Source organism: Oncorhynchus clarkii, chromosome 6, assembly GCF_045791955.1.
Source record: "Oncorhynchus clarkii lewisi isolate Uvic-CL-2024 chromosome 6, UVic_Ocla_1.0, whole genome shotgun sequence".
NCBI classification, from domain to species: Eukaryota; Metazoa; Chordata; class Actinopteri; order Salmoniformes; family Salmonidae; genus Oncorhynchus; species Oncorhynchus clarkii.
Genome location: NC_092152.1, coordinates 20,808,103 through 20,821,352, shown reverse-complemented (window position 1 = coordinate 20,821,352; position 13,250 = coordinate 20,808,103). Strand labels below are relative to the sequence as shown.

The 13,250-nt window shown below is 41.8% G+C and overlaps 1 protein-coding gene across 1 annotated transcript; it reads right to left on the bottom strand.

Moving 5' to 3' along the window:
* Positions 1-3,792: 3,792 nt before the first annotated feature.
* LOC139410752 (flavin reductase (NADPH)-like) lies at positions 3,793-12,789 on the bottom strand. Its single transcript, XM_071156217.1, has 5 exons — positions 12,762-12,789; positions 10,773-10,928; positions 10,404-10,605; positions 9,978-10,142; positions 3,793-4,073 (listed from the first exon to the last, which is right to left on the bottom strand). Exons 2-5 carry the CDS (start codon positions 10,905-10,907, stop codon positions 3,910-3,912), a joined length of 666 nt encoding a protein of 221 aa, XP_071012318.1. The 5' UTR covers positions 10,908-10,928; positions 12,762-12,789; the 3' UTR covers positions 3,793-3,909.
* Positions 12,790-13,250: the final 461 nt, after the last annotated feature.

Genomic DNA, 13,250 nt, shown 5'->3' with positions numbered 1-13,250 from the left:
TAGGTACAGTACTAGCTCCATCTGGTTTCTGGCATACTGTTTACACATATACAGTCCTTTCAGATCTTCACAGAAGTATCAAGGACTGTCAGTAGTGTGGATGACAGACAGTAGTGGTCAGTTGTGATTGGGAAGAATGTCATCTCAAAGTCTTCCAGGCCATTAGCTTGGTCAACCAGACTGACTGCTGCTCTCACGTTTGGTTTCAGCGCAGTGTCCTTCTAGTTTACAAGGCTTCAAGGCTACTGCAGGACAAAGATAATTTGGCCAATTGTCAAACAGAATTTCAACAGACAAATTGGTCAATCAACGACAGGTCAAAGTAATTTCACAATTTATTAGTGGGGAAAGGTTGCTGATGGCTGCATACTGATTGCACAAAGTTAAATCCCATAGGGGCTTACAGCAAGATAGGCAACTGACTTTTCTCTGAGGTTGAATATAAGCAAAGTCTCCCCAAAAATGTATGATTTTATGTAATGGGTCAATCAAATGATCCTTTGACAGAACAGTGAGCTCCTTACTGACCGACATTCACACCTGCACCAGGAACCTTTGGTCAAGTACACACCTACATGCAGAATGCTGACCTACCTGGGCAAAGATTTGTTAATTATTTTCAAAATGTGTTAACGTATTACAGTATTCAATTAATCAATAATATCTGACTAGCATTAATGATGAACAACTACAAAATGGTAAATATGCTATTTTACACCATATCAAGTGAGTCCAAAAAGTTGTATACTCACAGTAATGATGACAGTTTCTGATACGGTAATGCCCCCATGTGGTAACAATATGACAATACCTTCATAGTACAGATTTACCATGAACATACAGCTCATTCGGGAAAGTATTCCGACCCCAGACAGCTTTATTCTAAAATTGATCAAATACATTTTTCCCTTCATCAATCTACACAGAATGCCCTTGACAAAGCAAAAACTGTTTTTTAGAAATTTTAGCTAAATTATTCAATATAAAAAACATACCTTATTTATATAAGTATTTAGACCCTTTGCTATGAGACTCGAACTTGAGCTCAGGTGCATCCTGTTTCCATTGATCATCCTTGAGATGTTTCTACAGTTGATTGGAGTCCACTTGTGGTAAATTCAATTGATTGGACGTGATTTGTAAAGGCATACACCTGTCTATTTAAGGTCCCACAGTTGAAAGTGTATGTCAGAGCAAAAACCAAGCCTTGAGGTTGAAGGAATTGCCTGTAGAACTCCGAGACATGATTGTGTCGAGGCACAGATCTGGGCAAGGGTACCAAAAAATGTCTGCAGCATTGAAGGTCCCCAAGAACAGTGGCCTCAATCATTCTTAAATGGAAGAAGTCTGCAACCACCAAGACTCTTCCTAGAGCTGGCTGCCTGGCCAAACTGAGCAATCGGGGGAGAAGGGCCTTGGTCAGGGAGGTGAGCAAGAACCCGAAGGTCACTCTGACAGAGCTCCAGAGATCCCCTATGGAGATGGGTGAACTTTCCAGAAGGACAACCATCTCTGCAGCACTCTACCAATCAGCACTTTATGGTAGATTGGCTTCGGGACAAGTCTCGGAATGTCCTTGAGTGGCCCAGCCAGAGCCCGGACTTGAACCCGATCTAATATCTCTGGAGAGACCTGAAAATACAGTGCCTTGCGAAAGTATTCGGCCCCCTTGAACTTTGCGACCTTTTGCCACATTTCAGGCTTCAAACATAAAGATATAAAACTGTATTTTTTTGTGAAGAATCAACAACAAGTGGGACACAATCATGAAGTGGAACGACATTTATTGGATATTTCAAACTTTTTTAACAAATCAAAAACTGAAAAATTGGGCGTGCAAAATTATTCAGCCCCCTTAAGTTAATACTTTGTAGCGCCACCTTTTGCTGCGATTACAGCTGTAAGTCGCTTGGGGTATGTCTATCAGTTTTGCACATCGAGAGACTGAAATTTTTTCCCATTCCTCCTTGCAAAACAGCTCGAGCTCAGTGAGGTTGGATGGAGAGCATTTGTGAACAGCAGTTTTCAGTTCTTTCCACAGATTCTCGATTGGATTCAGGTCTGGACTTTGACTTGGCCATTCTAACACCTGGATATGTTTATTTTTGAACCATTCCATTGTAGATTTTGCTTTATGTTTTGGATCATTGTCTTGTTGGAAGACAAATCTCCGTCCCAGTCTCAGGTCTTTTGCAGACTCCATCAGGTTTTCTTCCAGAATGGTCCTGTATTTGGCTCCATCCATATTCCCATCAATTTTAACCATCTTCCCTGTCCCTGCTGAAGAAAAGCAGGCCCAAACCATGATGCTGCCACCACCATGTTTGACAGTGGGGATGGTGTGTTCAGGGTGATGAGCTGTGTTGCTTTTACGCCAAACATAACGTTTTGCATTGTTGCCAAAAAGTTCAATTTTGGTTTCATCTGACCAGAGCACCTTCTTCCACATGTTTGGTGTGTCTCCCAGGTAGCTTGTGGCAAACTTTAAACGACACCTTTTATGGATATCTTTAAGAAATGGCTTTCTTCTTGCCACTCTTCCATAAAGGCCAGATTTGTGCAATATACGACTGATTGTTGTCCTATGGACAGAGTCTCCCACCTCAGCTGTAGATCTCTGCAGTTCATCCAGAGTGATCATGGGCCTCTTGGCTGCATCTCTGATCAGTCTTCTCCTTGTATGAGCTGAAAGTTTAGAGGGACGGCCAGGTCTTGGTAGATTTGCAGTGGTCTGATACTCCTTCCATTTCAATATTATCGCTTGCACAGTGCTCCTTGGGATGTTTAAAGCTTGGGAAATCTTTTTGTATCCAAATCCGGCTTTAAACTTCTTCACAACAGTATCTCGGACCTGCCTGGTGTGTTCCTTGTTCTTCATGATGCTCTCTGCGCTTTTAACGGACCTCTGAGACTATCACAGTGCAGGTGCATTTATACGGAGACTTGATTACACACAGGTGGATTGTATTTATCATCATTAGTCATTTAGGTCAACATTGGATCATTCAGAGATCCTCACTGAACTTCTGGAGAGAGTTTGCTGCACTGAAGGTAAAGGGGCTGAATAATTTTGCACGCCCAATTTTTCCGTTTTTGATTTGTTAAAAAAGTTTGAAATATCCAATAAATGTTGTTCCACTTCATGATTGTGTCCCACTTGTTGTTGATTCTTCACAAAAAAAATACAGTTTTATATCTTTATGTTTGAAGCCTGAAATGTGGCAAAAGGTCGCAAAGTTCAAGGGGGGCGAATACTTTCGCAAGGCACTGTAGCTGTGCAGTGACACTCCCCATCCAACCTGACAGCTTGAGAGGATCTGCACAGAAGAATGGGAGAAACAGGTGTGTCAAGCTTGTAGAGTCATACCCCGGAAGACTCGAGGCTGTAATTGCTGCCAAAGGTGCCTTAACAAAGTACTTAGTAAAGGGTCTGGATACCTATGTAAATGTGATATTTAAGTACATTTTTTTTACATTTGCAAAAATGTCTAAAAACCTGTTATTGATTTGTCATTATGGGATATTGTGTGTAGATTGCAGAGGGGATAAACTATATAATCCACTTTAGAATAAGGCTGTAAAGTAACAAAATGTGGAAAAAGTCAAGGGGTCTGAATACTTTCTGAATGCACTGTAATTGTGCAAAATACTTAAATTATGTAATTTATTTTTTAAAGAGGTCCTAGACCTTCAATGACTTTTTCTACCATTTTAAATGTTTGCTTCATGCTAAGTCACAAAAATATAGGGTAACAAACTCCACATCATAAATGGAATAAAAACATTGACACATTTTGCTCAAACCAGCAGAAATTACATTTAATAAAATGTTCACAATAATGAAAATAGCACACGATGGTAAACAATATTACAATTAAAGGCTGACGCAAACAGAACATTGATAGCATTTCATTCATTTTTGGTTGTGATGGCAACCGCTTTGTTGAACCAGACATCGGTGTTGAGGAGGAAGAGCATGAAACGAGCCACATCACCCCTTCCTACAGCACTTCCTACAGGCAGGCCATTGGAGTCAGGAACAAAGTAGCCCTCGTGGGTAAGGAACTCTTTACCTGGTGAAAAGAACAAAGTAAATAGAGATCCATTTGTTCCCATCATCATTTTGATTGGTCCATTTCACTAAGTCTTCTGAGAAAAGTGCAGGGACTTGTGGTAGTAGCAGAACTATGACCCTAAATTAAACCCTTACACTCGTAGGAATTGGCCTATATGGATAGATCAAAATTGAAATGTTTCTTACAGAAGAAATATGGAAAGCTTATACATAACCATGGTAGCAATCAAAGGGAAAAGTCTGGAGATTATGGGAAAATCATTAGCCTAAAATGAGGACAAAACAGCTAATCTGACACAAAACAGATTAGCTGTCTGACATCGAGCTGTCTAACATCGAGTCCAAACATTACGCTTCTGATTTTATGTGCACTTTACATTTACTGTACTTGGTGCCGCATTTGTTGATCAACCAAATCTGAAAATACTCTGGATACATTCAGTAACATAAGAATATTCATGGTAATTTGGGGTAGGTGCAACATAAGACTAAACAATGACAAGGGTTTGAGTGAGAGGTCTAACTGGTGTTTCCAAGTGTGGCCACACACCTCTCTATAGTGTGCAGAGTTCCTATGTAATTTCAATGTACTTTTATGACTCAAAGAGTCTTCAACTATAAGGTGCTATTTTGAACTCCCATAGCTGTGCTGTTGAGGAACTAGAGCAAGCACACTTGTAATTGTTTTGTTTGGAACAGAGCTCTGCATCCCCGCCATCACACAATTACTCTTGTTGTTTACGCATTCCAGAAACGGTCCATTATAAATCGCAATCTGAGTCAGGTGGGCATCATTTGAAAGTGTGTTCTATTGCCGACGCGGCTAGCTAAGTTACAAAATACGAGCTTTCACGAGGCAATTCAGAGAAGCAGACGGTAATTTTGGTCCGAATAGGATAGTGTCACAACTGCATTCAGATGCTTGTTCCCTGCCAAATTTCTTCACAATACAACAAACATAGGCTCATTCTGTTCAGAACAATTCAGGGTAAGACGCCATGTCATCTTGTAACTGTACATCAAGCATAGTGCTCATAAACGTTGACACATTGGCTTGCTTTTATGACATCAAAGCGGTATTTATTATAATCTTCAGTCTCATTTTTCAAAAATAATGACATTGAGTCCTCTTTATTTATTTTCCTTCACTCAGAAAACAAAACATTTGCAAAAGGGATGAGGGCAACTTCTGCCGTGCATGGTGCTCAAGTTCAGAACTGCTGTCAGTCAAAACCAATACTGCGCTGTGAAGCAGAGACCCTCAGCTCTGACATCTGAAACATAAAGGAGGGTGATTGTCTCATAGCAACTGCATTCCAATTTAGGTGCTTATAATAATAATAATAATCATGTATTTTGTAAAGTGCTTTTCATTATATGGAATAGTCTCAAAGTGCAAAAAATACAAGATAAAAAACAAATAGTTAAAAAATGTAATATTAATGGACATAACTAGACAGGGCAACTGTCCAAGGAGCACAGCTATCAACAGAAAGCCTTCCTAAAGAGAAAGGTCTAAGTCCTGTTTTAAAGGAACCCAGATTCTGGTGCCTTCAGGTGGGCAGGGAGGGCATTCCAGAGGCTGGGGGCAGTCGAGCTGAATGCCCGATCCCCTAAGGAGCACAGCTCAGCTATCGCTTGATAGGGGTTATGGTGGGAGAGCAGTTTTCGTGAATACACTGGAAAGTCAGCAGGAGTGTTTTGAATACAATCCAGAATGAGGCAGGGAGCTAGTGTAGAGATGCTAGGATGGGGGTCATGTGATGGTGTTTCTGCACTCTCATCAGGATCCTGGCAGCGCTGTTCAGGATGTATTGGAGCTTCTGGAGACTCCTGCCTGGGATCCCGATGAAGAGTGTGTTGCAGTAGTCCAGCCTTGAGGAAATAAAGGCATGGACGAGCTTCTCTGCATCAGACTGAGTGAGGGTGGGACGGAGTTTGGCAAAGTTCTTGAGGTGATAGAATGACGATTTACACAGTTGTTTGATGTGGCTGTCAAAGTTCAGGGAGGAATCAAGTTTTACATCCAGATTGGAAACTAAGGGTGAGAGAGTGATATTATGTCCTACAATGGTGAGGTCTGTTATTGGTGAGTGCTGGACCTGGTAGGGGGTGCCAACAAGTAGGGCCTCGGTTTTGCTGCTGTTCAGTTAAAGGATGTTTTGCATCGCCCATGCCTTTATCTCCTCAAGGAAGGTGTTCAGATGGGCACATGCATCAGAGGGACTTGGAGCAGTTTTTATATGCAGCTGGGTGTCAACAGCATAGCAGTGAGATTCCATGCCAGCTGATGAAGCGACCGATGGGCAGCACGTACAGGATAAACAAGATTATCATCTTATCAGTGTACAAATGTCATTTTCAACCTGTATATGGGTACGAGTGTAAAGAGCTAGCCAGGGAGGGTTACTGCTGAACCTGAAAGTGGTTCAGTCTAACGTGATGACTTACGTGATTACTGTAAGTCAATATATTAGAAACATGCATACTGTATGACAAAATGAATCCTGTAACAATGAAAATGTTGGAGTCTTTTAGAACAATCTTTTAAAGGTGCAATGCAACAGTTTTCATCTCAATATCAAATAATTTCTTGGTAACAATTAAGCACCTTACAGTGATTCTTTTCAATTAAAATGGTCAAAAATAGCAATTTCTCAAGCAATAATTTTGCTAGGACTGTCAGAGTGTTCTGAGTGGGGAGGGGAAACTGAAAACTAGCTGATATGGGCAAATAGGTTTGGAACTCTCTTTCTTATCGGTCTATTTTATAATTTACTGCCTACTGAAGTCACCAGGCTGGCCAAAACTCAATTGACTAATTTTACTACCTACTGATATCACCAGGCAGGCCAAAACTCCATCCCACCACAACAGTCTGTTCAAGTAGCTCTTACACTAAAAGGGCATTATGATCATTTTCACAATTTCACAGTATTATTCCAACCTCATTGTGTGGAAATATAAAACACAGAAAATCATGTTTTTGACTGCACTTGGCCTTTAACCCAGCTAAAGAATACAGTATACACAACATTGTGAGCAGGTGTATGTGGACACCTGCTCATCGAACATCTTATTCCAAAATCATGGGCATTAATATGGAGATGGTAACCCTTTTGCTGCTTTAAGAGCCTCCACTCTTCTGGGAAGGCTTTCCACTAGATGTTGGAACATTGCTGCAGGGACTTGCTTCCATTCAGCCACAAGAACATTAGTGAGGTCGGGCACTGATGTAGGGAAATTAGGTCTGTCTCACAGTCTGCGTTCCAATTCATCCTAAAGGTGTTTGATGGAGTTGAGGTCAGGGCACTGTGCAGGCCAGTCAAGTTCTTCCACACTGATCTCGACAAACTATTTCTGTATTGACCTCGCTTTGTGCATGGGGGCAATGTCATGCTGAAACAGGAAAGGGTCTTCCCCAAACTGTTGCCACAAAGTTGGAAGCACAGAATCTTCTAGAATTCCATTGTATGCTGTAGCGTTAAGATTTCCCTTCACTGGAACTAAGGGGCCTAGCCCGAACCATGGAAAACAGCCCAAGACCATTATTCCTCCTCCACCAAACTTTACAGTTGGCACTATGCATTGGGGCAGGTAACGTTCTCCTGGCATCCGCCAAACCCAGATTTGCCATTGGACTGCCACACGGTGAAGCATGATTCATCACTCCAGAGAAGCTTTACACCACTCCTTGCATATGGTGATCTTAGGCTTGTGTGTGGCTGCTTGGCTAGGGATACCCATTTCATGAAGCTCCCGACGAACAGTTCTTGTGCTGACGTCACTTCCAAAGGCAATTTGGAACTCAGTAGTGAGTGTTGCAACCGTGGGCAGATGATTTATACATGCTATGTGCTTCAGCACTCGGCGGTCCCATTCTGTAAGCTTGTGTGGTATACCAGTTCGCGGCTGAGCTGTTGTTGCTCCTAGAATTTTCCACTTCACAATAACAGTACTTACAGTCGACCGGTGCAGCTTTAGCAAGGCAGATATTTGACAAACTGACTTGTTGGAAAGGTTGCATGCTATAACGGTGCCACTTTGAAAGTCACCGAGCTCTTCAGTAAGGCCATTCTACAGGCAATGTTTGTCTATGGAGATTGCATGGCTGTGTGCTCGATTTTATACACCGGTCAGCTACGGGTGTGGCTGAAATAGCCAAATCGAATAATTTGAAGGGTTGTCCACATACATTTGTATATATATATATATATATATATATATATATATATATATATATATATATATATATATATATAAACTGCTCAAAAAAATAAAGGGAACACTAAAATAACACATCCTAGATCTGAATGAATGAAATATTCTTATTAAATACTTTTTTCTTTACATAGTTGAATGTGCTGACAACAAAATCACACAAAAATTATCAATGGAAATCAAATTTATCAACCCATGGAGGTCTGGATTTGGAGTCACACTCAAAATGAAAGTGGAAAACCACACTACAGGCTGATCCAACTTTGATGTAATGTCCTTAAAACAAGTCAAAATGAGGCTCAGTAGTGTGTGTGGCCTCCACGTGCCTGTATGACCTCCCTACAACGCCTGGGCATGCTCCTGATGAGGTGGCGGATGGTCTCCTGAGGGATCTCCTCCCAGACCTGGACTAAAGCATCCACCAACTCCTGGACAGTCTGTGGTGCAACGTGGCGTTGGTGGATGGAGCGAGACATGATGTCCCAGATGTGCTCAATTGGATTCAGGTCTGGGGAACGGGCGGGCCAGTCCATAGCATCAATGCCTTCCTCTTGCAGGAACTGCTGACACACTCCAGCCACATGAGGTCTAGCATTGTCTTGCATTAGGAGGAACCCAGGGCCAACCGCATCAGCATGCGGTCTCACAAGGGGTCTGAGGATCTCATCTCGCTACCTAATGGCAGTCAGGCTACCTCTGGTGAGCACATGGAGGGCTGTGCGGCCCCCCCAAAGAAATGCCACTCCACACCATGACTGACCCACCGCCAAACCGGTCATGCTGGAGGATGTTGCAGGCAGCAGAACGTTCTCCACAGCGTCTCCAGACTCTGTCACGTCTGTCACATGTGCTCAGTGTGAACCTGCTTTCATCTGTGAAGAGCACAGGGCGCCAGTGGTGAATTTGCCAATCTTGGTGTTCTCTGGCAAATGCCAAACGTCCTGCACGGTGTTGGGCTGTAACGTTGGGCCCTGTGGACATTGGGCCCTCATACCACCCTCATGGAGTCTGTTTCTGACCGTTTGAGCAGACATGCACATTTGTGGCCTGCTGGAGGTCATTTTGCAGGGCTCTGGCAGTTCACCTCCTGCTCCTCCTTGCACAAAGGCGGAGGTAGCAATCCTGCTGCTGGGTTGTTGCCCTCCTACGGCCTCCTCCACGTCTCCTGATGTACTGGCCTGTCTCCTGGTAGCGCCTCCATGCTCTGGACACTACGCTGACAGACACATCAAACGTTCTTGCCACAGCTCGCATTGATGTGCCATCCTGGATGAGTTGCACTACCTGAGCCACTTGTGTGGGTTGTAGACTCCGTCTCATGCTACCACTAGAGTGAAAGCACCGCCAGCATTCAAAAGTGACCAAAACATCAGCCAGGAAGCATAGGAACTGAGAAGTGGTCTGTGGTCACCACCTGCAGAACCACTCCTTTATTGGGGGTGTCTTGCTAATTGCCTATAATTTCCACCTGTTGTCTTTTCCATTTGCACAACAGCATGTGAAATGTATTGTCAATCAGTGTTGCTTCCTAAGTGGACAGTTTGATTTCACAGAAGTGTGATTGACTTGGAGTTACATTGTGTTGTTTAAGTGTTCCCTTTATTTTTTGGGGGAACACTTAAACAACACAATATATATATATATATATATATCTAAACTAGACCCTATTCGTCTGTCTTACCTGTGGCAGGTAAATTCTTGAGACCCGGCGGCCTGACAATTGTCCAGTTAACATCCTGTGTCTTCTTCAGAAAGTGCTCCATCTCAAACATATTGCTAAGGACACTTCGGATCATTGGCAGCAGTAGGAAGCGGATGAGGTAAGATGACTGTGTGCCAGAGTTAGCTATGGGGATGAAAATGAGAAGAAGATAAGGGAATGCTGTTTCACAATGATAAAAACACGCAACTGACTTTGTACATTAAAAAGGCAACATGATCACTAACGAAATAGAGTCATGGCATTGTTAATTTAACCCTTATTTTACCAGGTTAGAGAGGCTCTATTCATCCCTTGGTGGATTGAGGCCTAAGTAAGTAAGTTACCAGGTAAGTTGACTGAGAACACATTCTCAATTTGTTCTCAGTCATATTTTACTTTACTTACGGTCAGTGTACCATGAAGTCATGGTGATAATGCGGTTCACTTTGGCCTCTCTCATGGCGTTTACTGCGGCCCTCATAGACAAGGTGTATCCAGTGACTCCGGAGAGAAAGGATGCAGGGAACCCCAGGCAAGATATAACTGCATCTTGTCCTTGGAAGTGAGGTTTTAGGCTGTCTTCTGAGAAGATATTGCCCTCAACCACCTGACAGAACAGAGAAAATAGCAGTTTTATGGTATAGGCTCTCTCAGGCCTGGGGTAAGGTTCACACTTCATAAAGCCTCTATAAAAAACATTGCTGCTGCGTACATTACAGAGGAAATGTAAAAAGACATACAGTTGGAGCTCAGACAAGACATTACATTATTTACCTTTAATTTCTCATGTTGCACTGTCAATTTCCCTGGGTTCCTGACAATGGCAGTGACAGAGTGTCCCTGCTGAAGAGCTTGGTTCACCAGATACTGTCCCGTCTGTCCAGTGGCTCCAAGCACGGCTATCTTCATCTTGACACTCGGAAATACACTCTAAAATAAAATAAATATAATTTATGAAATATAATCATTCACAGTCAGAGAGTCAATCAAACCATAGCCCGACGGTGATAAGTTACAAAAGCATGAACTCACATTTACAACAGTGCAGGTTTAACAGGCAAGGGTGTGCAGTGGGCGTAGCACGACTTATCACGTGAATAGACTGTGTAGCAACACCCATATTTTTCATAACTGCTTGAAACATAACCAACTTAAAATGTATTAGTTCTTATTCTATTACAACAAATGTCCATTTGCATTTAAGTCATTTAGCAGACGCTCTTATCCAGAGCGACTTAACAGTAGTGAGTGCAGACATTTTCATAGTTTGGTACGTTTAACCCGTAGTAGCCTTTAGGATTTTGATTCATAAAGTGTTAATTGGATGGTTCACTTAAATGTTTCAGACACATACTAGAAAGGCCAAAAAAGGACATGACCTGTGTGCATTGAATGGACATTTACAAGAGGTCTATTTACACAGTAGATGGCAGTGTGTTCATTATCCCACTAACAAACCAACCCACCCCAATGTCACCACCTCTTTTCATAATGGGCATAACAAACAGCTTTATAGAGAGCCATAACAAAGCTGATCATAATGAAATATGATACATTTTCAGTGAGGAAAACCCCAGATTTGTTATCTGAAAAGTGAACTTGGATTTTGATTATGAACTGTTGAAATTCAAAAGGCAATAGTGAGAAAACATGAATTGATTGTTCATTACTTTTATAGACTGCCTCCTGCGTTTGCCTGTAAGGCCCTTCAGTAGACAGAATTAAACCAGGATTAATCTAGGGGGAAATTTGACTGTGTGGCACGAGGTCTGATCACACTGTCTGTGTTGTATCCATCTGAAAATGATTATTTCTGCAACTGTGAAATGATAACGGACAGTAAGCTAACGCAAGGAATATAAAAGGCAGTATTATGAAAATCAAACGAAGAATTTAAAAATGTCAGAAGATTTATTTTATTTTATCTGATAGGCACCACATGCACTGAAAAGAACCTACAGACTCTGGCTACACTGCATAGGAATAATCCTATATACAGATGTCATGTTTCATTTCATAACTCATGTTTTGCAGCAAACTTGATTGAATTTCCCATGTCCTATCCCTTGGTGATGACCAAATTACACAAGGTTTGTAAACTGTTAGGCTATACCTGCACAATCTACAATACTCAGAATGGTTCATGCGATCAAGCAATCCGTTTGCTCCAACAGTAATGTAAAAGCTTATGCATTAAAGGGCATCATACAACCAAGTTGTGTAATTATTTTCCCCAACTCAGTTAAGCCAAAACCACGCCCCGTTATTAAGAGGAGCGTTTTACAACGCTGAGCGCTCCAAGTCCGGAAGTGAATATCACGTAGGGCGAAATTTCAGTCACTCATTAATAACGTTTGCCCCTGTATTTCAAGATTGAAAAATAAAATAACATAATGTCGTGGACAGAGCTAGCCATTAACGTGCCTTGACGCTCAAAGACAGATTCAATGGCTGTAGCATAGCGTATTCGACTGAATTATTAGCTAATACATATTTGAGAAATGTTGAATAATAAGCATATGCTTTTACCTGATAGACTACTAATGATAATATACCAAATTAAAACACCGCGCTAGTAACGTTAAGTAGCCTAGCTAAACTTATCTGACCTTCAATTGAAGGAATTCAGCAGAGTTCTGAGACATTTTTACAACTCATTGAAACTCTTAAAATAAATATATGTGGAAATGTTACCAAACATGATAATAATAGGCCTGCATTACAGTTGGCAACTAATTGTTAAATTACACTTTCCATCTTTACCTTGGAAGGCCACTGTCTCTGCGCTGATCGCCTGTGAGTGAGACAACGCTAGCTAGCCAATGGGAGCGTAGTATAACGCCCCTCTGAATAACGGGGCGTGGTTTTGGCGCAACTGCGTTGGGAAAAAAAAAGACGCTTGCTTGTGACTTGGATGCATTCAAGATCTGCAATGTTTCACATTGTTTAGTTTTTTGATTGAGCACATCACGATATAAATAGTCAATGTAACTTTTTCTAATCACAGTCACAATGATTTATTTCTTATGAAGCATTGTTTTGCTGTAGGCTTAACGAAAAAGGCATTTTTATGAGAAAATTATAATGAAACTGTTTTGCTCTGAGACCGGATGTGCGTTCAGTTCGCTTGAACGTTTGCTACGTTGAAGAACGGTTTGTACTGAACGACACGTTACCCGCAAACGTTATTGTATGTTCTTGAACAGACTTCGAACTACGGTTTCTCTGGTTTGGTGGGTGTGGCTTTAAGCA

What these genes read in the sequence shown, in the direction of transcription:
- LOC139410752 (XM_071156217.1), bottom strand. Translation starts at nt 10,907, where the DNA reads ATGAAGATAGCCGTGCTTGGAGCCACTGGACAGACGGGACAGTATCTG. An exon ending in GACTTCATGGTACACTGACC is followed by an intron (nt 10,143 to 10,403) that starts GTAAGTAAAGTA and finishes TCATCCCCATAG; the next exon opens with CTAACTCTGGCACACAGTCA. An exon ending in CAAGAATTTACCTGCCACAG is followed by an intron (nt 4,074 to 9,977) that starts GTAAGACAGACG and finishes TCTTTTCACCAG; the next exon opens with GTAAAGAGTTCCTTACCCAC.